Consider the following 25624-nt stretch of genomic DNA (forward strand, 5'->3'; position numbering starts at 1 on the left):
GTGACCAGTTAGGTCCCACAAAGTTGGCCTTCTCTGGGTCCTGTCGACTAAACAATGTTGTCTGGCAGGACCCAGGGGAAGAGCCTTCTCTGTGGCAGCCCCGACCCTCTGGAACCAGCTCCCCCCAGAGATTAGGATTGCCCCCACCCTCCTTGCCTTTCATAAGCTTCTTAAAATCCACCTCTGCCGTCAGGCATAGGGGAACTGAGATAGCTTCCCCAGGCCTATATTGTTTATGTATGGTATGTTGTGTGCATGTTTTTTTTAATTATGGGTTTTTAGTTTTTAAATATTAGATTTGTATGGTACATTGTTTTTCTATTACTGCTGTGAGCCGTCCCGAGTCTGCGGAGAGGGGCGGCATACAAATTTAATAAATAAATTTAACAAATAATAAATAAATCTTCAACTTCCCAAAACCATACAAAAGCACCCCCTGCTCTACAGCCCCCATATGGTATGTGAGAACAAGGTATGTTTTCAAGAATAGTCATTGTCAGGTTCTGGTGAAAGCTGGTATGTCATCTAAATGTCATGTTGTGTCATCTTTGACATGCCTGACATAAGTTTGCCACCATTTTTGGGGGGTAGCCATATATGTTATGCAAACCCAGTTTTTTTTGATTAAATAGTAATATACAGTTAAATTGATGAAGGTCCTAAATTATAAGCTTTTCTGCTTAATTTATAACACAGCCAATTGTGTTAATTCCACAAGGTATAATTAATTTAACAAAGTTAAATGGGTTGCATGAATCACCGATGGCTTGGATGAAATCTAAGAACTAACTGCATATGATTGTTGCAAACAGATGTCTTAAAAGTTTAAAAATATAAAATTTAAAACTGTGGACAAAGTAATGGTACCCAGAGAGGGAATATTCTGACCTCTCCATCACAACTATCTTAACATCTTGGATTTGTTCACTGATTTGTCTGGGTAATTTTTCCTTTCAACCCAGTGTGGAATTAGCTATGTCTCGCTGATTTTTTTAACATCTTTGTCCCAGTGCAAATTAGTGCATAATATTGCTTCCAGGTTCTTCAGTAACAGATTATGTTTTAAGCATGCAAACAACTTGTACAGGCTGGAACTATGTTAGCTGTGTTAGCACTTGGCATAAGTCCAGCTGTATTTGGCCAAGTCTGCTAATACAAATGTTTATTAAACAATGGTAAATGCAACTTCCAAAGTAAACAAATATCCTGGGATCTTTGACAATGATTGTTTTTCTTTTTTACCTAAGAGACAAATTTTTGAATTTCAATATGTATGAAATAGGTTTTCTACCAATAATAAAGGTGGGATAAAAACAGCCAATAATTAATAAATAAATTTAAGTAATGTAGACCTCCCCCTTGTAATCTAAAATACAGGCAAAGTGAAGAAGCAACTCAAAAATGTTATTCAAAAGAGAGCAATCCATGCTTGCAGATTTAATGTCTTTCTTTTTAAAATTTCCATCATGTTGGGTGGTTTGGCAAATCATTTTTCTCCTATATATACAGCACAAAAATGGCTTTAAAAATGCCCTTTCCAATGGCTGAGAGAATAAAAAAGGGAATAGAGGTGAAATGCCATAATAAGGTATTCTATATGTTGAATATAAAAAAATAAGACACAAATGTTTAGATAACATATTCACTTTTAGTAAAGCCTTGAATTGTGATTAAACAGCTGCATAGTGTAAGGGGATAATAGAACAGAATTTTATTGGCCAAGTATAATTGGATACACAAGGAATTTGTCTTGGAGCATATGCTCTCAGTGTACATAAAAGAAAATATAGGTTTGTGAAAAATCATAAGTAGTGTTGGGCGAACCGAATCTGCAAATTTCGGGTTCGTACCGAACTTTGTGCGGTTCGGTATACCGAACCCAAATTTTTGTAAAAGTTCAGCAAAAGTTCAGGTTCGGAAGAGCGCCAGGAAGCGCCACCGCCCAGCTGTCATCTTCCGAAACAGCAGGGGAGCTATTGGCTAGTCAGGAAGCGAAAAAGGAGGTGGGGAATCGCACAAGGAGATTCCAGGGGCAGAGCTTTGACGTCACTGAGACTTCCTTCCTGACCGGCTGAAACAGGGACTCCAGGAAGGACGTCTCAGTGACGTCAAAGCTCCGCCCCTGGAATCCCCTGGTGGGATTCCCCACTTCCTTTTGCGCCTCCCGACTGGCCGACAGCTCATCGGCTGTTCTGGGAAGTGCCGTCGTCCAGCTGTCACCTTCAGAAATAGCCGCGGCGCTTCTTGGAGGTCTCCCAAACGCCGAACCCGGAAGTTCGGCAAAAGTTCGGGTTCGGGTTGGGGGTGCAATACTTAATGATAGTCCAGGTACAAATAAACAATCAAATCATATTAGGAACCAGTCAATGTAAATTGTAAGGATAACAGCAACAAAGTTATAGTCATACAGTCATTTGTGGGAAGAGATGGATGATGGGAATGATGAGAAGATTAATAGTAGTGAACTCCTAGTGAATAGTTTGACAGTGTTAAGAGAATTATTTGTTTAGCAGAGTGCATTTGGGGGGGAAACTGTTTTGTGCCTAGTTGTTCTGGTGTGCAGTGGTCTATAGTGTCATTTTGAGGGTAGGGGTTGAAACAATTTATGTCCAGGATGTGAGGTGTCTGTAAATATTTTCCCTGCCCTCTTTTTGACTCGTGCAGTATAAAGGTCCTCAATGGAAGGCAGGTTGGCAGCAATTCCTTTTTCTGCAGTTCTGATTGTCCTCTGAAGTCGGTGTTGGTCTTGTTGGGTTGCAGAACCAAACCAGACAGTTATAGAGGTGCAGATGACAGACTCAATGATTCCTCTGTAGAACTGTATCAGCAGCTCCTTGGGCAGTTTGAGCTTCCTGAGGTGGCGCTTTTTTGGTAACATTTTTGATGTTAGGAGTCCATTTTAGATCTTGTGATATGGTCAAACTTAGAAATTTGAAGGTTTCTCCTGTTCATACTGTGTTGTCTAGTATTGTAAGAGGTGGCAGACTGGGAGGGTTTCTCCTAAAGTATACCAACATTTCTACAGTTTTGAGTGTATTCAGTTCCAGATTGTTCTGGTCACAACACAAGGTTAGTTGTTCAACCTCCCATCTGTATGTGGATTCATCAGTCTCGAATGAGTCCAATCACTGTTATGTCATTTGCGAATTTCAGTAGTTTAAGAGATAGACATTAGAGATGCACTCATTGATATAGAGAGAAAAGTGGAGAGCACACGGCCTTGGAGGGCCCCTGTGCTAATTGTACAGGTATCTGATGTGATTCTGCTTAGCTTCACCTGCTGCTTCCTGTTTTTTAGGAAGCTTATGGTCCATTTACAAATATGTTCAGGTACTGCTAGCTGGTTGAGCTTAGTTAGAAGAGTGTCTGGAATGATGGTATTGAATACTGAACTAAAGTCTACAAAGAAGACCCTTGGGTAGGTCTTTGGAGATTGAAGATGTTGTAGGATGTAATGCAGAGCCATATTAACAGCATTATCTGTCGATCTATTTGCTCAGTATGCAAATTGCTGGGGGTCTAACAGTGGATCCGTGATGGTTTTCAAGTGGAACAGTACTAGCCTTTCAAAGGTTTTCATAACTACAGATATTAGAGCAATTGGTCCGTAGTCATTCAGTTCCTTGATAGTGGGCTTCTTCAGCACTGGGATGATAGTAGAGCATTTGAAGCAAGAAGGAACATAGCACATCTCTAGCATTTTATTGAAGATTGAGGTGAATATGGGGGCCAATTGATCAGCTCAGACTTTTAAGCAAGAAGGAGTTATCTTCTCTGGGCCTGGAGCTTTTCCTTTGAAAACTGTTCGGAAACTTCAGATCGTGCAGAATGCAGCTGCGAGAGCAATCATGGGCTTTCCCAAAAATGCCCATGTAACACCAACACTCCGCAGTCTGCATTGGTTGCCGATCAATTTCCAGTCACAATTCAAAGTGTTGGTCATCACCTATAAAGCCCTTCATGGCACCGGACCAGGGTATCTACGAGACCGCCTTCTGCCGCACGAATCCCAGCTACCGGTTAGGTCCCACAGAGTGGGCCTTCTCTGGGTCCCGTCAACAAAACAATGTCGTTTGGCGGGCCCCAGGGGAAGAGCCTTCTCTGTGGCAGCCCTGGCCTTCTGGAACCAACTCCCCCTGGAGATTAGAATTGCCCCCACCCTCCTCGCCTTTTGTAAACTCCTTAAAACCCACCTCTGCCGTCAGGCATGGGGGAATTGAGATATTCTTTCCCCCTAGGCCTTTACAATTTATGCATGGTACGTTTGTTTGTTTGTATGTATGTTTGATTTTATAAATAAGTTTTTTTTATTGTTTTAGTATTAGTTTTAGTATTGGATTTACATGATGTTTTGTACTATTGTTGTTAGTCGCCCCGAGTCTACGGAGAGGGGCAGCATACAAATCCAATAAATAAATAAATACATGCATACATACATACATACATACATACATACATACATACATACATACTGTAAAAGCATTCTTACTATCCAAACTAAACAACTGATTGGGTCATATGAATATTTTCAAACTATGCCAGAAACTCAGGCAGAGTTAGGGAATCTATGTTTGCAATTTGTCAACTATTAAGTGTCTCAGAAACATCACTGCAATTCCTGATTTTCTAAAATAAGTAGTGCAACCACAGGAGTGTTTCAGTAGTGAATAAGACATGATGATCATGTCCTCCAACCTTTTTAAAAAAATGCTAATTATAGTATCTTATCATCCACTATAGCCATCTCTTTCAGAATTGGAGGATCTAAATGCTAAGGTTCTCCGTAGTACAATTACTGTGCACAACACAATGGCATCCTCCATCATTGCAATTATATGTGGTTTGAAAATAAAGCCTCTTTTGCTTGGGCTATTGTACTGGAAAGTATTGGCTTTTTGTTTTCTGAAAGCCTCTGAACAGCTATTCATAAGCATCTGTAGCCAGCTGATTGTATCCCTGGAAAGGGCTATTGTTTGTAAGTTGTGTTTAGCCTCAAAAGTTCAGGAGTTAACAAAAAGGAAGCGCAAGTCATTTTTAATGCTATTTTTTCATCTTCTGGTCTACTGATGAGTGATTGGGAGTCAGAGAAGTCGAATAAATAAATAAACCACGGCAGCAAGGTATATAACATTTGGGAAGAGGATGAGCCTAGAACCAGAAAGAGTTCTGAAAATTGTGTCTATGTGAGTGACAAATTTGAAAGGGCATGTGCTGACATCAGCTACAGAAAGAAGCCTTTTGTCTTGACATGCTATTCTTAATAGTCACTAAGCTATTGTCTCAAAGATGTCTTGGAGATAGCTGGAATAGAAACAAGTGTCCTGTTCAATAATGCTGCATGTAGTCCTCAGCATGGAATGGTATAGGGCAGGGGTAGGCAAAGTTGGCTCTTCTATGACATGTGGACTTCAACTCCCAGAATTCCTGAGTTAACACGATTGGCTCAGGAATTCTGGGAGTTGAAGTCCACATAATAATAATAATTTAATAATAATTTATTAGATTTGTATGCCGCCCCTCTCCGAAGACTCGGGGCGGCTCACAACAACGATAAAAACAATATTATAATGGCACAAATCTAATATTAAAAAACCCTATCATAATTAAAAACCAAACAGCACATACATACCAAACATAAATTATAATAAGCTTGGAGGAAAGATCTCTCAAATCCCCCATGCCTGGCGGTATAGGTGGGTCTTAAGTAGTTTACGGAAGACAAGGAGGGTGGGAGCAGTTCTAATCTCCGGGGTGAGTTGATTCCAGAGGGCTGGGGCCGCCACAGAGAAGGCTCTTCCCCTGGGGCCCGCCAGACGACATTGTTTAGTCGACGGGACCTGGAGAAGGCCAACTCTGTGGGACCTTATCGGACGTTGGGATTCGTGCGGTAGCAGGTGGTTCCGGAGGTACTCTGGTCCAATGCCATGTAGGGCTTTAAAGGTCATGACCAACAGTTTGAATTGTGACCGGAAACTGATCGGCAGCCAATGCAGGCCACGGAGTGTTGTAGATACGTGGGCGAATCTGGGAAGCCCCACGATGGCTCTCGCGGCCGTGTTCTGCACGATCTGGAGTTTACGAACACTTTTCAAAGGTAGCCCCATGTAGAGAGCGTTGCAGTAATCGAACCTCAGGGTGATGAGGGCATGAGCGACTGTGAGCAATGACTCCTTGTCCAAATAGGGCCGCAACTGGTGCACCAGGCAAACCTGGGCAAACGCCCTCCTCGCCACAGCCGAAAGATGATGTTCCAATATCAGCTGTGGATCGAGGAGGATGACCAAGTTGCGCACCCTCTCTGAGGGGGTCAATAGTTTTCCCCCCCCCCAGGGTAATGGACGGACAGATGGAATTGTCCTTGGGAGGCAAGACCCACAGCCACTCCGTCTTGTCTGGGTTGAGTTTGAGTTTGTTGACACCCATCCAGGCCCCAACAGCCTCCAGGCACCGGCACATCACTTCCACTGCTTCGTTGACTGGACATGGGGTGGAGATGTATAACTGGGTATCATCCGTATATTGCTGATACCTCACCCCATGCCCTTGGATGTCATAGAAGAGCCAACTTTGCCTACCTCTGGTATAGGGCAATGATGGCGAATCTTGTAGCACACAGAGCTATATCTGTGGGCATATGAGCTGATGTTTTGGCCTTCTGGGCCCACTGGGAATTGGGAAACAGTTTGTTTCTGGCCTCTGGGGGGGGCAGGAGGCCATTTTCACTCTCCCCAGGCTTCTAGAAAGGCTCTGAACCTGGGGAGAGCAAACAAACCCGGGCCTTCTGGTCCAACTGGGAGTTGGCAAATGTACCATTTTGTGCCTTCAGAGGGCCTACAGGGGGTGGGGAAAGCCGTTTTCATCCTCCCCAGGTTCCTAGAAAGGCTCTGGGACCTGGGGAGAAAAATAAATGGGTGCACCGCCATCACGTGCCGAGAACAGGAGGGAGGGTCATACGCACATGCAAAGGGGACACATGGAATTATGAGTGTGGGAATGCACATGCGTGATCCCCCCACACTCCCCCCTTTTGGCATGCGAACCAAAAAAGGTTTGCCATCACTGATATGCCACGGGTCTCCAGGAGGTTGGACTAGAACAGTGTTTTTCAACCAGTGTGCCGTGGCACACTAGTGTGCCGCGAGGCATGGTCAGGTGTGCCGCGAAGCTCAGAAAGAAAGCAAGAGAGAAAGAAAGCAAGAGAGAGAGAAAGAAAGAAAGAAAGAAAGAAAGAGAGAGAGAAAGAAAGAAAGCGAGAGAGAGAACAAGAGAGAGAAAGAAAGCAAGAGAGAGAGAGAAAGAGAAGGAGGGAAGGAGAAAGAGGGAGGGAGGGAGGGAGAGAGAAAGAGCAAGAAAGAGGAAGGAAGGAAGAGAAAGAAAGAGGGATGGAGAGAGAGAGAAAGAAAGAAAGGAAGTGAGAGAAAGAGGGAGGGAAAAAGAAATAGAGTGAAGGGGAGGAAGAGAGAGAGAGGATTTTTTTGTCCAAAATTCTTTTAGCGCCCCCCCCCCTCAATGTGCCCCAGGGTTTCGTAAATGTAAAAAATGTGCCGCGGCTCAAAAAAGGTTGAAAATCACTGGACTAGAAGACCTCCAAGGTCTCTTCCAGCTCTATTCTGATCGATTGAGTGAAACATTCTCAATACAATGGAATAGTAGAAACTCAAGAAACCCTGAATTCATTCTAGAAGGCCATCAGACTACCTATCTCCTTTGCGCAATTATCAGCATCATATGGCATTTTATTGCTTTCATGACTGAAAGGGCTAATTTTCACCTGCAAGTTCTGTTCACAGGATATCCCTGAAAATATAGCAGTCAAGTGTACTGATTCACAGGTTGAATACATGCATTATATGGAATGTATAGTCAGCTGAAGCATCCAGAGAATTATTACCAATGACATGGTCTACAATTTTATTTAGATCAAAGTCTGATATTATATAAGGCTACTATTACAAAAATATTGCATTTATACTGTTTATTAGTAAAAATATAGTTTCAATGTTTATCTCAAACGCTTTATAATGTATCCAGCATTATTATCATCCATTACTGATACATTATACAATTCCTCCTCCAAGGAAATCTGAGTAATGTGCATAGCCTGTCATAAATTAATGGCAGAGAAGGATTTGATTTCATTTATTATTCCTAAATCCTAATTCATTTAGCCAGATTTAGCTCTGTGTCCAGAAAAGCCCCCAGTGGCCTAAATTATCCAGGAGGTGGCTCCCATAAAATCGCCTTGACAGGTAGGCAGCATTTCGTCCTTAATTCATGTTACAGTGAGTTGTTACCAGTAATTATTGCAATTATCCTATTTCATTCCAACAATTAACAGTTTTACTTTTCTTTGAGGCATGCATTAAGTTTACCGGTTCAGATGTCTTTTCTATGTTGGTTTTTAACATCAAACAATGGAGTCCTAAGAAGCAGGGAGCCCTTTTGTATTACATCATGCCCCAATAAATGTCATAGTATTGGTATTGTCCTGCTATGACAGTTTAAGTGAAGGTAAACTGTATATACCAATACTATTAAAAATGGAAAATATTTATGGATGGCGCCATGAAAATTTGTGCATGTGATTATTTTAATTCTTTATTGAGACACAAAAACTGTTTTACAGCCCAGTTTGAGTAATCTGCGCATCCCCTTACTCATAATTGTTAATACAAATAGGAATCTCCATTTTGGCCATTAGCACACTTCAGAAGCTCAAGAGCTACAGGCTTCACATAGCCCATTAAGTGATTAAGCCAGTGATGGTGAACCTTTTTTTCCTCAGCTGCCAAAAGAGCATGTGCACGCATTAATGTGCATGCACGAGTACGCACGCACATAATCCAATGCTTGGGGAGGGCGAAAACAGCTTCCCCCCACCTGCCGGAGGCCCTCTGAAGGCTGGAAATGATGTTTCCCAACTTCTGGTGGGCCCAGTAGGCTTGTGTTTTGCCCTCCCAAGCGCCAAAGTCTTCCCTGGAGCCGGGAAAGGGTAAAAATGCCCTCCCCCTTCCCCCTGGAGGCTCTCTGGAAGCCAAAAAATGCCCTCCCAAAGCCACCATGTGAGCCAAAAATCAGTGGCCTGCACACCGATGCATTTTGGAACTGAGCTAGGGCAACAGCTCACGTATCAGCAGATATGGCTCCGTATGCCACCTGTAGTAGCCATTCCATAGGTTTGCCATCACTGTATTAAGCCCTATACAGATTGTCTTCAATTTATAACAGTTTATTTAGTGACCATTCAGTGTTACAACAGCACTGAATAAAGTGACCTACAACCATTTTTCAACCTTTCCTGCATCCCTATGGGTCACCTGATCAAAATTAGATGCTTGGCAACTGGTTCATGACAGCTGTTGTGCCACGAGGTCGTGTGTTTTGCGATCTTCTGATAAGCAATGTCGAGGGGGAAGCCAGATTCACTTAACAATTGGGTTACCAACTTAACAACTTCAGTGATTCACTTAGCAACTGTGGCCAAAAAGGTCACAAAGTGGGGCAAAACTCCCTTAACCAATGTCTCACTTAACAACAGAAATTTTGGGCTTAATGATGATAATAATCACTTAGTTTATTGCAGTGTTTCTCAACTTTGGCAACTTTAAGATGGAATCAGAATAGAGTTGGACGGGACCTTGGAGGTCTTCTAGTCCAGCCCCCTGCTCATGCAGCAGATCCTATATCAGTGATGTCGAACTGTTTTTTCCTCGGGTGCCGAAAGCATGCGAGTGCTATCGCATGCATATGCATGCCCACTCATAATTCAATGTCCCCATGTGCCACACCCTCTGCATATATGCATGTGATGCCCCCATGCTGCCTCATCCCCCTATTTATTTATTTATTCATTCATTCATTCATTCATTCATTCATTCATTCATTCATTCGCCGCCCCTCTCTGTAGACTCGGGGCAGCTCACAGCAACAACAAAACAATGTACAACAAATCTAATAATTTAAAAAACACTAAAAACCCCATTATTAAAAGCAAACATACACACAACCATACCATGCATAAACTATATAGGCCCGGGGGAGAGGTCTCAATTCCCCCATGCCTGACGGCACAGATGGGTTTTAAGGAGTTTGCGAAAGGCAAGGAGGGTGGGGGCAGTTCTAATCTCCGGGGGGAGCTGGTTCCAGAGGGTTGGGGCCACCACAGAGAAGGCTCTTCCCCTGGGTCCTGCCAAACGACATTGTTTAGTCGACGGGACCCGGAAAAGACTCCCGCCACTAACCCATCTCCCGAATTTCAATGGGCACCTTAACTTCCAAGAAGTGTTAATACCATTTAGTAAGGTTGCCATTGGGGTTTGGATAATCCATTTATCTGAAGTAGTGTAGGGTTTTCCTGCCTAAGAAGGGGATTGGGCTAGAATAGAATTCTTTATCGGATAGAATTCTTCATTGGCCAAATGTGATTGGACACACAAGGAATTTGTCTTTGACGCATATGCTCCTAAATAAGCAATCAGGAAATAATATTAATATAAATCTTAAGGATACAAGTAACAAGTTACAGTCATACAGTCATAAGTGGGAGGAGATGGGTGATAGGAATAATGAGAAAAACCAATAGTAATAGTGCATACTTAGTAAATAGTTTGACAGTGGTGACGGAATTATTTGTTTAGCAGAGTGATGGTGTTTGGGAAAAAATGTTTCTGTGTCTAGTTGTCTTGGTGTGCAGTGCTCTGTAGCAACATTTTGAGGGTAGGAGTTGAAAGTTTATGTCCAGGATGCGAGGGGTCAGTAAATATTTTCACTGCCCTCTTTTTGACTTGTGCAGGTTACAAGTCCTCAATGGAAGGCAGGTTGACAGCAATTGTTTTTTCTGCAGTTTGAAGTCTGTGTCAGGCTTATTGGGTTGCAGAACCAAACCGGACAGTTATAAAAGACCTCCAAGGTCCCTTCCAACTCTGGTGCGTTGTTGTTGTTGACTCTGTTGTGTTGTTGTTGTTATTTATTATTATTATTATTTCAACAATACAACGAGATCGCTATTTCATCACCAGTCGGGCGTTTCCCAAGCCCCTAGGACTGTGTGATGTAGTGGTGAATTATGTGTGCTGATCCCAGTAAAGCGGCCTTTTGCAATGACAGAGATTTTGTCAATTCCCATGGTTTTCAAATGTCCACTGAGATCCAAGGCCCACTGGGACCACTTTCACTGGCTTATGTCATCATCATCATCATCATTATTAGACTGCAGTTCTGTAGCAGATGGCAGCATCCCGTTGGCCTTGAACACTTATATGCAGGGTCACAAAAAACAACTTCTCGAATCTAGGGATCGCCAGGAAACCCCAAGCAGGCAGGTTAGACGGGGAAGGTAAAACGAAACAGAAGGGCAACCACAGCCTGGCCTTCCACACCGCTGCCATTAGCCAGGGAAACGACCATGTGCCTGCTTGCAGTCTCACAGGCGAGACTCGACGGGATGCTCCCCTATGCATTTCCAAGCAGGCCGGGACTCCCGTCGCGGTCACCTAGGCTGGCTTCCACCCGAGCCCCCCACCCCACCGAGACCGAGGCCTATTTAAACGGAGGCCAGGAGCAACCCCCGGCCTAGTCCGGGGAAAGGACGAAGCAGTGGCTCCGGCAGGGGGCGCTGCGCGGGGTCTCACTGCCCTGTCGGCTTTGACCCATCCCGGCCGCCTTAGTAGGAGCTCCCGGCCTCACAGTCTCCGAGGCTGCTCGGCCTCCCGAAAGGGGGGGAAGTCAGCGGAGCGGCGGCTCTCCCGAGGCCGGGCGCGTTGCCAGGGCAACCGCTTGCCCCCCTCCCCGCCAGGGACCATGTTCACCAGCACGGGCTCCAGCGGGCTATGTAAGTATCCACGCGCTTCCCCCGCCCGGGAGGAGGGGCCGCGCTACAGGGCGAAAGGTCGGGAGATGAGCAGCGTGGCGAAGCGGCTTCTCACCTGCCTCCTCAGCTCTGGGAATGGCTTCTCCCTTCAGGGGTTAAACCTCCATCCCGGAGCTCATTCCAGGGCCGAGCGGGGTGCCTCTCTGCCTTCCAGGGGAGGAACGTGGCTTTAAAGTCATGTCGGCTTAGGCGCAGAGGTCCCCAACCTGGGCAACTTAACGGACTTCAACTCCCAGAATTCCTCAGTCAGCCGTGCTGCAGGTTGGCTACCGTGCTGGTTGCCTGAGGGAATTCTGGGAGTTGAAGTCTTTTAAGTCTTAACGTTGCGAAGGTGGCTTAGGGGCAGGAATAGGCAAAGCTGGCTCTTCTATGACTTGTGGACTTCAACTCCCAGAATTCCTGAGCCACTCATGCTAGCACAGGAATTCTGGGAGTTGAAGTCCACATGTCACAGAAGAGCCAACTTTGCCTACCCCTGGCTTAGGGAATATCTTGAGCTGCTCAGTTTTAAGTTAAAGGTGGCTTCCAAACTGGATGGGGAATTCTGGGAATTGAAGTGTACAAATCTTTAAAAGTTGGCAAGTTTGGAGACATCTCCCCCCTTCCCCTGGGTTAAATTAATCTGAGTAGAGGTGAAACACTCTCCTTTCTAGCCATATTATTATTATTATTATTATTATTATTATTATTATTATTATTATTATTATTAAATTAATTAGATTGTATACCACCCCTCCCCGAGGACTCGGAGCGGCTCACAACAACAATAGGTACAATAAAATACAAATCCAATATAAATTATATTAAAAACCCCATTATTATAAAAAACTAACAATTCTAATACAATCATACCAATGTTGAGTCAGGATAGGTAAGGGGAGAAATCAGTGCATTGCTGTATGCTTTCAGGGAAGATTTTGCTTCCCTCAGGGTGAATCTTGGACTTAGGATATCTTTATTGTCACTTTGAATGTACGCTAATCGACATGCATTAAAATGAAGTTTCGTTGCATGCAGCTGTCAGAGAGTCTCCACCTCCAATATATACTACAGCCTTGCAAGTGAAGAGAAACATTAGCTCCTGATCTTCCTCTTCTTTGTAATTGGATTTATACTACAGGTACTCCTCGAAGTACAATCACAATTGAACTCAAAATTTAAGTTGCTAAGTGAAATACGGCATTTGTTTAGACTCCGGTCACAATTCAAGGTGTTGGTTATTACCTTTAAAACCGTATATGGCTCAGGGCCAGAGTATCTTCCAAACCGCCTTCTGCCAGATACCTCCCAGTGACCAGTAAGATCCCACAGGGTTGGTCTTCTTCTAGTCCTGTCAGCTAAACAGTGTCAACTGGTGGGTCCGTGGGGGAGAGCCTTCTCTGTGCTTGCCCCGACCCTCTGGAATTAGCTACTTCTTGAGATCTGCACTACCCCCATCTTATTGGCCTTCCGGAAAGCTGGAAAGACCTGGGTTTTCTGACAGGCCTGAGGCCGTTGATCTCAGGGGGATGACGAGCGAGGTCAGCCAATGAATGTATGGATGGCTGCAATTATTTTAAATTGAAATGTTTTTATAGTGATTCATTTTCGTTTTTGTTGTGAGCCACCCTGAGTCCCTAGGGAATTGGGCGGCATAGAAATATAATTAATTAAATAAATAAATAAGTCAGCTTTGCCCCATTTTACAACTTTTCTTGTCACAGTGAGTAACATAGAAACATAGAAGACTGACGGCAGAAAAAGACCTCATGGTCCATCTAGTCTGCCCTTATACTATTTCCTGTATTTTATCTTACAATGGATATATGTTTATCCCAGACATGTTTAAATTCAGTTACTGTGGATTTACCAACCACGTCTGCTGGAAGTTTGTTCCAAGGATCTACTACTCTTTCAGTGAAATAATATTTCACTGAACCTGGTTGTTAAGTGAATCATACAGTGAATAATATTTCACTGTAGCCTGGTTTTTAAGTGAATCAATTGAATTTGGCTTCCCTGTTGACTTTGCTTGTCAGAAGGTTGTGAAAGTTGATCGTAGGACCCTGGGACACAACAACTGTCATAAATACGAACCAGTTGTGAAGCGTGTGAATTGTGATCACACGCCTGTGGGGATGCTGCAATGGTCATAAGTGTGAAAAGGGCTCATTATCACTTTTTAAAGTGCTGTTGTAAACTTTGAACAGTCACTAAACAAAGTTGTAAGTTGAAGCCTACCTTTTCACTCTGACCATCCATGTGACATGCAACAGGAAAAGGTGCAAAATGTAAACAGAAGAGGTAAAATTAAAATCTAACATTTAAGTTACAAAAGCTTGGTGAAAGAGATGTGGTTTCCCCAACTTTCTAATTTTGAGAGACAAGTGGGTGACCCTAAGGGTTTCTCAACCTTAGCAACTTTAAGAGGTGGGAACTTCAAAACCCAGAATTCTCTAGCCAGCTTCTAATGCAAACCTATTCTTGCATACCAATCATGGAATTTCCAATAACAAGGAACTTTACTACTTTTATTAGTAGATTTTAGTCGGAGAAATAACCTGTCACTAACCTGTAAAGTCAAGCAGTATAGAGCAGTATGGATACTTTGAATTGTAATCAGCAGACAGCTAGCTGCTAAGACAGATCTTTCAGTAGGGCATCATGATGCTTCCTGTATAATTATCGGTCAGCAACCTAGAAATTGCATTTTACACAAGTGTTACTTTCTGGATCAATTTCAAGTGAAGTCCCCCATGCGCTGCTATAATCAAATTGGGTAGTAACAAGGACTAGATCACTGCTGATAAATTTGGCTGGTTAGGGAAAAAATTGCAGTTGGCATTCTGATCATAATTGTGTAAACATGCTCCTCACCACAGCTGCTACTTGAAAGTCCAGTTACAGCTGGGATCAGAGAGTACATTCAAACTGCAAACTTGCTTTTGCTTGGAGATGACATATTCATACAGAGTAAGCATCCCATTGGTTTGGGCCAGCAGGGATTAAAATAAAATTTAATTTAATAGTGAATGGTTTTAAGCCACTGTAAATTGTACATTACCATGCACCATAGCTTACAAACTACAATGAAAGGATTCATAAAAATTAAGCCAAAACCAGATTAACTACGGTATTTTAAAGTTTAATATGGTGTATGAATCAAGCCTGTGACTACATTTCTATGACTCGCTGGATACAATTGCACACATTTTATATAAGAACATAAGAAGAGCCATGCTGAATCGGGCCAAAGCCCATCGAGTCCAGCCTTTTGTGTCATACAGTGGTCCACCAATTGTACATGAGGATCTTGAGCAGAACGAGAGGGCAAAATCCTCCCTTTCCCTTGACCCCCACAAATGGTACCCTTTTACTGGACTGTTTCTAGCCCACATGTTGGTCAAATATAGAAATCTGCCAGTTCAATTGAGAAATGGTTATAATACCTTTCCCCAATTAAATGATATTGCACAATCCAGGAACCTAGTAACTTTGAGCTGGTTGAATACTGCTCAGTTAATTCTCCAGGAAAACTAAGCAGAAATTCAAAATGTCTAACGGTGCAAGTTAAAAATTAGAAGTTGAGTGCTCTGTACAAAAGAGCAACTATATTTCTACAATATGATAATTAATTGAACTTGGCAATGGTCAGTTTGATATTTCCTTTTTTGATAATTATCTTGAGCTAAAATAAACCACTGAATAAAGTAACTTGCTTAAAGGAACAATGAGAAGACTAATAGTAATTCAGCCTTAGTGAATAGTTTGACAGTGGTGAGGGAATTAGTTCTTTAGCAGAGTGATGGCGTTCGGGAAAAATCTGTTTTTTTGTCTAATTGTCTTGGTGTGCAGTGCTCTATAGTATTGTTTTGAGGGTAGGAGTTGAAACAATTTATGTCCAGGATGCAAGGGGTCAATAAACATTTTCATGACCCTCTTTTTGAGTCGTGCAGTATATAGGTCCTCAATGGAAGCCAGGTTGACAGTAGTTTTTTCCGATTATCCTCTGAAGTCAGTGTTTGTCTTGGGTTGCAGAACCAAATCAGACAGTTATAGAGGTGCAGGTGACAGACTCAATGATTCCTCTGTAGAATTGTATCAGCAGCTCCTTAGGCAGCTTGAGCTTCCTGAGTTGGTGCAGAAAGGGCAAAATAAGTTTACATGTTGTTTTCAAATAGAGCTTATTCATTAACATCTGTATTTAGATCTCTTAATATCAAAACATCCTTTCTTAAATAGAAGGAAAATATTTCCCCCCCTTGAAACTGTTAATATTAATGCAGTTTTAAGAGACATTGTTTAAATAGTTTAAATATATTTGATTCTATGAAATCAAATATATCTATTGCAATATTTCTTAAATCTTTTAAAATCTTTTTAAAATGTTTTTTCCTAATCTTGAGAGTGTACAGTATAACAAAAGGACAATCTCTCTTTAATTCAGTTATTTAATTTATACAGTGGAATAGTGTTATTCTAAAATGGAATTCATGCCCCTTTCATTTATATGAGAGCTGAATTTGAGCTATTCAGTGGGTAGAATGTGGAATGTTGTATGCTCAAGAGGTTAGAATATAACAATCGGAAGGTTAAATTGCAGGGTTTTGGATAAGTTATCAAATACATCTATATTTTTGCGTACAAGTATTAACAAAAATTATTTTAATAAAGTCAGAGGAAGTAAAACATCAGATAACAACCACAGTGTTGTAATAGGTAGAGCATAAGGTATGCATAAATAAAGCAGTAAAATTAACCTGGAAATATTGTACTCATGGTAGAAATTAATATGGATATTTATTATTTCTTCCCACCTTCCACATTAAGCCTATGATTAGATGTAAATCCCACAAGCTACTTCTTCACAGTTAATTAAAAAAAAGCCGAGGTATTCATTATACAGTGGTACCTCGAGATACGAGTTTAATTCGTTCCGGACCTGGGCTCTTAAGTCGAGCAGCTCTTATCTCGAATGACTTTTCCCCATAGGAATTAATGTAAATAATTTTAATTGGTTCCAGCCCTCAAAAAACTCACAAAGTTAGTCTAAATTATGCAGAAAGACATGTTTTTAATGAAGAAATGTACACGTACATATAAATGAATAATGAAGTTTCTTTCACTTAACTTGTAAACTTTCTTAAACTTTTAAATTTACATATGTTCAACTTCTCTGCCACCCAATCCTGTAGGACAGAGGTCCCCAACCCTTTTTGCACCAGGGACCGGCTTTAAGCGATCAAGAGAGGAATGGGTGAATGAATGGACGGAGGGTGGGAAGGAAGGAAGGAAAGAGGGAAGGGACAGGAATAGAGGAAGGAAGCAAGGAAACTTATGAAAGGGGAGAGTAAGAGAGGAATGAGTGAAGGGAGGGAGGGAGGGAAGAAGGTGGGAAGGAGAAAGAAAAGAAGAAATAGAGGAAGGGAAGGTAAAAGAGAGAAAGAAAAAGAGCAAGAAAGAAAGAAAGAAAGGGGGAAGGGACAGGAACAGAGGAAGGAAGCAAGGAAACTTATGAAAGGGGAGAGTAAGAGAGGAATGAGTGAAGGGAGGGAGGGAGGGAAGAAGGTGGGAAGGAGAAAGAAAAGAAGAAATAGAGGAAGGGAAGGTAAAAGAGAGAAAGAAAAAGAGCAAGAAAGAAAGCTGCAAGCACCCCCCCCCCCCCGAGCCCCCCAGGCCGGCTGCAACCTTTTAAAACACGCGCGCCGCTTCGCAGCTGTCTCCTGAAGCCGAACGCGGAAGTTAGCGTTTGGCTTCAGGAGACAGCTCCTTGGCGCTTGTATCTCGAATTTGGGCTTGTAAGTAGAACAAAAATATCTCTCCCCTCCCAGCTCTTATCTCGAGTTGCTCTTAAGTAGAGCAGCTCTTATGTCGGGGTTCCACTGTATATAAAAATGCCCCAAGGCACAAATGAGCTTTCCAGGCATTCTTAAAAAATGGAAATGGTAGCTGGCTATAACCCAATGCTTTGCCCAAAGGAATGCCACTAATCAAGAAAAATGAAAACAAAACAACTGAGAAGAGCGATAGGGAATCTCCAGCGTTGTTTGACAGCATAGCAAGAAACAATCCCACTGACTTTGTGATTAGGTGAGCCTTCTCTGGCAGTTATTTTGCAAGAGCTCCCAAAACAGGAACTCAAAATCCTAAACGCTTACTGACTTTCCCCAAGTAACTTATTCCTACCTTAATGACTATACAGTGATACCTCGTCTTACAAACGCCTCGTCATACAAACTTTTCGAGATACAAACCCGGGGTTTAAGATTTTTTTGCCTCTTCTTACAAACTATTTTCACCTTACAAACCCACCACCGCTGCTGAGATGCTCCGCCTCCGGACTTCCGTTGCCAGAGAAGCACCCCTTTTTGCACTGCTGGGATTCCACTGAGGCTCCCCTCCATGGGAACCCCCACCTCTGGACTTCCGTGTTTTTGTGATGCTGCAGGGGAATACCAGCAGTGCAAAAACGGGCGCTTCGCTGGCAACGGAAGTCCGGAGGTGGGGTTTCCCAGCGAGGGGAGCCTCAGTGAAAATGCAGCATCGCAAAAACACAGAGGTCTGGAGGTGGGTTTTCAAGGATTTCAGTGTTTTTGTGATGCTGCGATTTCACTGATGCTCTCTTCGCTGGCAAACCCCACCTCCGGACTTCTGTTGCCAGCAAAGCACTCGTTTTTGCGATGCTGGGATTCCCCTGCTTGGATTCCCATGCAGCATCGCAAAAACACAGAAGTCCGGAAGTGGGGTTTCCCATGGAGGGGAGCCTCAGGGGAATCCCAGCAGCGCAAAAACGGAGGCTTTGGCTGGCAAAAGGTGTGAATTTTGGGCTTGCACGCATTAATCGCTTTTCCATTGATTCCTATGGGAAACCTTGTTTCGTCTTACAAACTTTTCACCTTAAGAACCTCGTCCCGGAACCAATTAAGTTTGTAAGACAAGGTATCATTGTATTTGGAAAGACAATAGAGATACTGCTGTCAGATCTCTTCTTTGCATTACAAGGGATCTGCCTCTTTCAAATTACAGCATCTCAGATGGGCAGTGAGGACATTTGGGAGGAAAGGAAAAACATACCATTTACTCAGTGGTGGGATTCACGTTTTTTTTTTACTACTGGTTCTGTGGGCTTGGCTTGGTGAGCTTGGCATAGCTTGGACATTGCAGGTGAAGGATACTGTAAAATCCCCATTCCCATCCCACTCCAGGGGAAGGTTACTGCAGGTTGTACATCTCCACCCCATGTCCAGTCAACGAAGCACTGGAAGTGATGTGCCGGTGCCTGGAGGCTGTTGGGGTCTGGATGGGTGTCAACAAGCTCAAACTCAATCCAGACAAGACGGAGTGGCTGTGGGTTTTGCCTCCCAAGGACAATTCCATCTGTCCATCCATTACCCTGGGGGGGGATTATTGACACCCTCAGAGAGGGTTCGCAACTTGGGCGTCCTCCTTGATCCACAGCTAACATTGGAACACCATCTTTCAGCTGTGGCGAGGAGGGCGTTTGCCCAGGTTTCCCTGGTGCACCAGGTGCAGCCCTATTTGGACAGCGAGTCATTGCTCACAGTTGCTCATTCCCTTATCACATCGAAGTTCGATTACTGCAATGCTCTCTCCATGGGGCTACCTTTGAAAAGTGTTCGGAAACTTCAGATCGTGCAGAATGCGGCCGCGAGAGCTATCGTGGGGCTTCCTAGATTCGCACACGTTTCTACAACACTCCGTGGCCTGCACTGGATGCCAATCGGTTTCCGGTCACAATTCAAAGTGTTGGTAATGACCTTTAAAGCCCTTCATGGCATTGGACCAGAATACCTCCGGAACCGCCTTCTACCGCATGAATCGCAGCGGCCAATAAGGTCCCACAGAGTTGGCCTTCTCCAGGTCCCGTTGACCAAACAGGGGAAGAACCTTCTCTGTGGTGGCACCGGCCCTCTGGAATCAACTTCCCCCGGAGATTAGAACGGCCCCCACCCTCCTTGTCTTTCGTAAGTTACTCTTATATAAGAATAAGAATAGAAATTCATTCTTATATAAGAGCACTCTTTGATAATAAGTTTCTTCTGTTTTTATTCTTTGATCTCTGTGCTGTTGGGATGAGCATCCTTTCCCTCCTCCCCAGTACTTACGCCAAGAACATTGAGTAGTCATCTATCTGAAAATAATAATATTGTAAGCAATTTATTTTCCTTTAAATCATATTTACTCAGCTGCCCAGAGTCCTTAGGGAGTTGGGCAGCATACAAATTGCACTAAATTTATTTATTTATTTATTTATTCATTCATTCATTCATTCATTCATTCATTCATTCATTCATTCATTCATTCATTTATTTATTACATTTGTATGCCGCCCCTCTCCGTAGACTCGGGGCAGCTCACAGCAATAATAAACAATATATAACAAATCTAATAATTTAAAAGAAACACTAAAAGCCTCATTATTAAAAGCAAACATACACACAAACATACCATACATAACTGTAAAGGCCCGTGGGAGATGTTTCAATTCCCCCATGCCTGACGGCAAAGGTGGGTTTTAAGGAGTTTACGAAAGGCGAGGAGGGTGGGGGCAGTTCTAATCTCTGGGGGGAGCTGGTTCCAGAGTGTCGGGGCCGCCACAGAGAAGGCTCTTCCCCTGGGTCCCGCCAAACGGCATTGTTTAGTTGACGGGACCCGGAGAAGGCCAACTCTGTGGGACCTAATCGGTCGCTGGGATTCGTGCAGCAGGAGGCTGTCCCGGAGATATTCTGGCCCGATGCCATGAAGGGCTTTATAGGTCATAACCAACACTTTGAATTGTGACCGGAAACTGATCGGCAACCAATGCAGACTGCGGAGTGTTGGTGTAACATGGGCATACGTAGGGAAGCCCATGATTGCTCTCGCAGCTGCTTTCTGCACGATCTGAAGTTTCCACAATAAATAAATAAATAAATAAATAATCACAATAAATAAATATTTTAAAAGGACATCAGGTATTTTGTTAGCACACTTTACAAAACTCTAACTTGCTTGTGTGTTTCAGTGTGATTACTTCTAATAGAAGAAAAGAAAATGATTTTATATTTTCAGGAGACTGGAATTTTGTTTCTTGTAGACGCTCTCTGGATTCAGGCACCAGGGTGGACTGGATTTTCCCAGAGAAAACCAAAATGCCACATCATTTTCTAAAATGTCCTCTCCCATTCCCCTGGATGCTCTCTGGAAGCCAAAAACACGAGCCAAAGATCAGCTAGCCGGCACACACATGTTGGAGCTGAGCTACGACAACGGCTCGGGTGCCAACACATATGGGTCCGCGTACCACCTGTGGCACCTGTGCCATAGATTCGCCATTACTGAATTAGGTGGTTCCTGCATGTGCCTAGTTGGTTTTGTTTTCACAACTTAACCCAAAATTTCAGTAAGATGAGGTGGAAAGGTTTTTTTTTGTAATCTAATAGATTTAATTGTAAAAATGTTTTTTTTAAACTTAGTATACGGCATTATTGCTTTTAAAACTGCTTTAAGAATCCTCATCATAACCTCATTGGGTATATATGTTGTTTTCTTTTGAAGATAAAGCACCCCTGTCAAAGGGTCTGTTAATAATACCAAGCATCTTCTCGCTACTGCTGGCTCTACTCTTTCAGCATTATCAAAAGTTCTTTACCTACAATCTGCAAGCTGTAAAAGAGGAATTTCAGGTAAGCAGCAATTGATTTGTAATATTGTGACATGGGATAAACATAGGGCTGGTGTTTTTATAATTTTTTAAATATGAACTGTGGCGTGACTATATTGAACTTTAAATTTAGAATGATGTTAGTACTCTGTACCACATCCAGTAGCAGAGCAACATTCATGTAAAATGTAGATATGTGAGAAATTAGTTGTGGCTGCAGTGTGGGAAGGAGGAAGTCTCTATTTTCTTGTTAGTTTTGTTAACAATTATTTAACTTGCGTTCTGTTAAAACTCTTCACAATTAAAATCAGATAAAGTTTTTTTCAGAGAGTTACATCCAAAGGTTATGCTGGTATATGTGGAGAAAAACATTGCTCCAAATGAATACTGCTCAAAAAAAATAAAGGGAACACTCAAATAACACATCCTAGATCTGAATGAAAGAAATATTCTCATTGAATACTTTGTTCTGTGCAAAGTTGAATGTGCTGACAACAACATGAAATTGATTGTCAATCAGGGTTGCTTCCTAAGTGGACAGTTTGATTTCACAGAAGTTTGATTTACTTGGAGTTAAATTGTGTTGCTTAAGTGTTCCCTTTATTCTTTTGAACAGTGTATTTCAGGTGAGGGGAACTTGAGTTGATAGTAGTAATACTGCTTGATACATAATGCTAGGTGGCATCTCTAAACCCAGGATACCAGCCCCTGTATGGGGTCATGATCTGCCGTACGAATCCCAGCGACCGATTAGGTCCCACAGAGTTGACCTTCTCCGAGTCCCGTCGACTAAACAATGTCGTTTGGTGGGTCTGAGGGGAAGAGCCTTCTCTGTGGCAGCCCCGCCCCTCTGGAACCAGCTCCCCCCTGAGATTAGAACTGCCCCCACCCTCCTTGCCTTTCGTAAACTCCTTAAAACCCACCTCTGCCTTCAGGCATGGGGGGACTGAGATAACTTCCCAGGCCTATATTGTTTATGTATGGTATGTTGTGTACATGTTTTTTAAATTATGGGTTTTTAGTTTTAATTATTAGATTTGTATTGTACATTGTTTTTCTATTACTGTTGTGAGCCGCCCCGAGTCTACGGAGAGGGGTGGCATACAAATTTAATGAATGAATGAATGAATGAATAAATAAATAAATAAATAAATGAATGAATGAATGATCTACTCTTTTCAGCAAAATTCCTGACCTAAAAATAAGTTTGCACACAAATTTTGGAGAGAAAAAAAAGCTTATTCTTTGTTGTGTATTAAAACTGGAAGGCTGAGACCATGGGCTCTTCTTATTTTTCTTTTTCTCCGACCCTCAAATTGATACAGAGATAATGGAATTATATTAATACAGTGGTACCTCATGATACGAACCCCTCGTCTTACGAACATTTCGTGATACGAACCCGGGGTTCATGATTTGTTTGCCTTGTCTTAAGAACCATTTTCACCTTACGAACCCGAGTTGGGGGCGTGGGTTCTCCTACTGCGCATGTGCTCTACCTTGTGCTCTCTTACTGCAGCAGGGATTTCCCTGCCTTATGACTGTCATTTCCGGAATTTCAGCTTCTGGTGGATGGGAGGAGCTAAGCAGCCGGAGGAATCAATGTAAAATGCCGCTCCCATCCACCCAGAAGCCGAAAGTTCTGCCTTTTGTTTACCAGCCTCCACGCGTTTCTTTCGGCTTCGGGCTGCTTGCTCTCCCGGAAAGACCCCAGCCCACACCTTCGGGAGCTTCCCAGCCGGGTCCCTTCCACGGGGCAGTGGCCACGGCTCCCCCCAGTTCTTCCGCTGACCCTTTCCACACACGCACACCATCCCCAGCCTCTGCGCCGCCGGCCGGCTGTCATCTTCTAAAGAAGCAAGAAGAGGAGGAGGAGCTGGGAGCCGGTGGTGGCAGAGGAAGACGAATGTGGCCCGGAGGCTGGGAGGGAGGCGGAATACAGGAGGAGGAGGGAGGCCAGGAGGGAGAGGGGAAAGGAGGGAGGGAGGAAGGAGAGAGAGAGAAAGGTTTCTGCCTGAAGTTACAGATAGGGGTGGCGGCGCAGCGCGAATCCGGCAAGGGCTTCCCCAACCTTTCCCCAACCGCTACCAGACTCCCGCAAGACGATCCTAGAACCCCAGTGGGGCCTCCCAGACACAAAAAATCAGAGAAGACACATGTACAAACCGCCCATGCATTTCCCTCCCTTCCCTTCCAGTCATTGCAAGCCGGACAGTAACTGTTGACTTTTCGGTTAATCCACCCACGAGGGTCCCTCCGGGCAGCCTGCGCTGTCTCCCCCCGTCTCCCCCCCTCCACCCACCCCCGAATAAAATCCGAATGCCGGCGGTAATGAGGCAAAAGGGGTGAATTTTGGGCTTGCACGCATTAATCGCTTTTCCATTGATTCCTATGGGAAACATTGTTTTCGTCTTACGAACTTTTCACCTTACGAACCTCCTCCTGGCACCAATTAAGTTCGTAAGATGAGGTATTACTGTACTTGTGACAGTCATAACTTGTGCCTTTAAGGAGAAGTCCCAAGAATTTAGAAAGTGGTTGGAACTAGGAAGTGGTGAGGAATTGGAGTCCTTCTAGTGCCAGTTTCTTCCTGTCTCTCAATAGTGGCTCTTTTTTACTTTCTTTTTCTCTTCCCAGCTGGACTTAACTTACAATGCTTTGGTCTCTGGATGAATGAAAAATGATGCGTACTGCAAATGGGGGGAAATGCTCCTTGTTTCATATCAGACAGAGCTCTGTTCCCTCTCCCTGCTGTGTTTATAATTGAAACAGAAAAGCTGCATATAGTATGGAGCCTAGTTCGAAAAGAATCTGTGATATTAGGGCCGCAAGGAAAAAAAAGTCAAAATATTTATAGCTACCTTTAAGCATACTTTAAAGCCTGGGTAGCCGAAGCATGCTAACATTCTTCATTTACTTGTATCTTTAAATGGAGATGAAAGGTAATACTTGTTCCAACAATAGCACTGTCCTTGCTAGAAGGATTTTTTTTGACAACTATTAAGCATGTTGTGACCTTGTGTGTTTTATACCTTTACTGTGCTATGGACTGGTGGCTTTGGGAGTGTAGGAAGAACTTCTGTAGGTAAATGGAGCAGAACTATAACTGGAAAATGTGACTTCAGTTAACATATGATTTATAAAGCGAAGGTTATAAGGAAAAGAATCTATTCATATAAGCCCTTTTTGGTAAAATAGCTTAGGGAAAAGATTAGTTGACGTTTGGAAGCTATATTTTGTCATCTTTCAATATGACACAAACATGTTTCGGAGTTGGCAGAAGATGCAATCTGCTTATTGTCCCTTAACAGAATTTCAGTGACAAACCACCAGTAATAATGATGCTACTTCCTGCCTTTTCATGAAAGAAAACTTAACGTTTGTGTTTAAACATATATTTATTTCATTGTCTTCAGAAATACAGAAGGGAATTTATAGAAAATCTTGTCCCCCTCCCCGTCATTGTAATATCCTGCCTTCTGCATCCCCCCCCCCCTTTTTTTAAAGTTCATCTCCCAGCTGCTAAAGTTTGCCTGTTGTATATTAAATTTCCATAAAATGCAAGTGGAAACTTTGACTGTTGTTTATTACCTTTTAGATTTGGAGGCTGCTCTGCGGACGAACCGTGTGTCTTGATCTCAAAGACACTTTTTGCAGTAGTTTACTCATCTACAACTTCAGAATATTTGAAAGGCGATATGGCAGTAGAAAATTTTCAGTAAGTTCATGCTCTGGTTTTGTTCTCCCATTTCAGAAGTGATGTGTTTACCTTATTTGTCTTTCTTTTTCCTATCCTGGTATTTAACACCACAGGTTATATCAAAAATTCTAAGGAGCCGTTTTTATATTTCCCTTTTAAAATGGATTTTTAAGTCATAAGCAAAACGATTGCTATTTTATTAGCTCAATAAATGTAATTTTAGAAAAAGGACGCTTCCTAAAATATTTTGAACCTCGCAAAAATGTGATAGTGGAAAAACCTAGCCTGTTTGTAAATTAAGTCAATTGCTATGCGAATACATCATGAGAAAAACAAACAGAAGCCCAGAAATGTGTGGGGGCCCATACTATGGAAACCTTGCCCCCAAATTCATGATGCTCCAGTCTTGTTT

General features: G+C 42.9%; 1 protein-coding gene across 1 annotated transcript in view; it reads left to right on the plus strand.

Annotated features, from left to right (window-relative positions):
• Window positions 1-11574: 11574 nt before the first annotated feature.
• The window catches only part of UBAC2 (UBA domain containing 2), a 143229-nt gene continuing 129179 nt past the window's right edge, over window positions 11575-25624 (plus strand). The window contains exons 1-3 of the mRNA XM_070751222.1: window positions 11575-11830; window positions 21407-21534; window positions 25111-25230. Of these exons, the coding sequence (XP_070607323.1) occupies window positions 11800-11830; window positions 21407-21534; window positions 25111-25230 (279 nt within the window). The 5' untranslated portion in view covers window positions 11575-11799. The remainder of the gene's footprint in view (window positions 11831-21406; window positions 21535-25110; window positions 25231-25624) is intronic.

This window comes from Erythrolamprus reginae, chromosome 4 (genome assembly GCF_031021105.1).
Source record: "Erythrolamprus reginae isolate rEryReg1 chromosome 4, rEryReg1.hap1, whole genome shotgun sequence".
Taxonomy (NCBI): domain Eukaryota; kingdom Metazoa; phylum Chordata; class Lepidosauria; order Squamata; family Dipsadidae; genus Erythrolamprus; species Erythrolamprus reginae.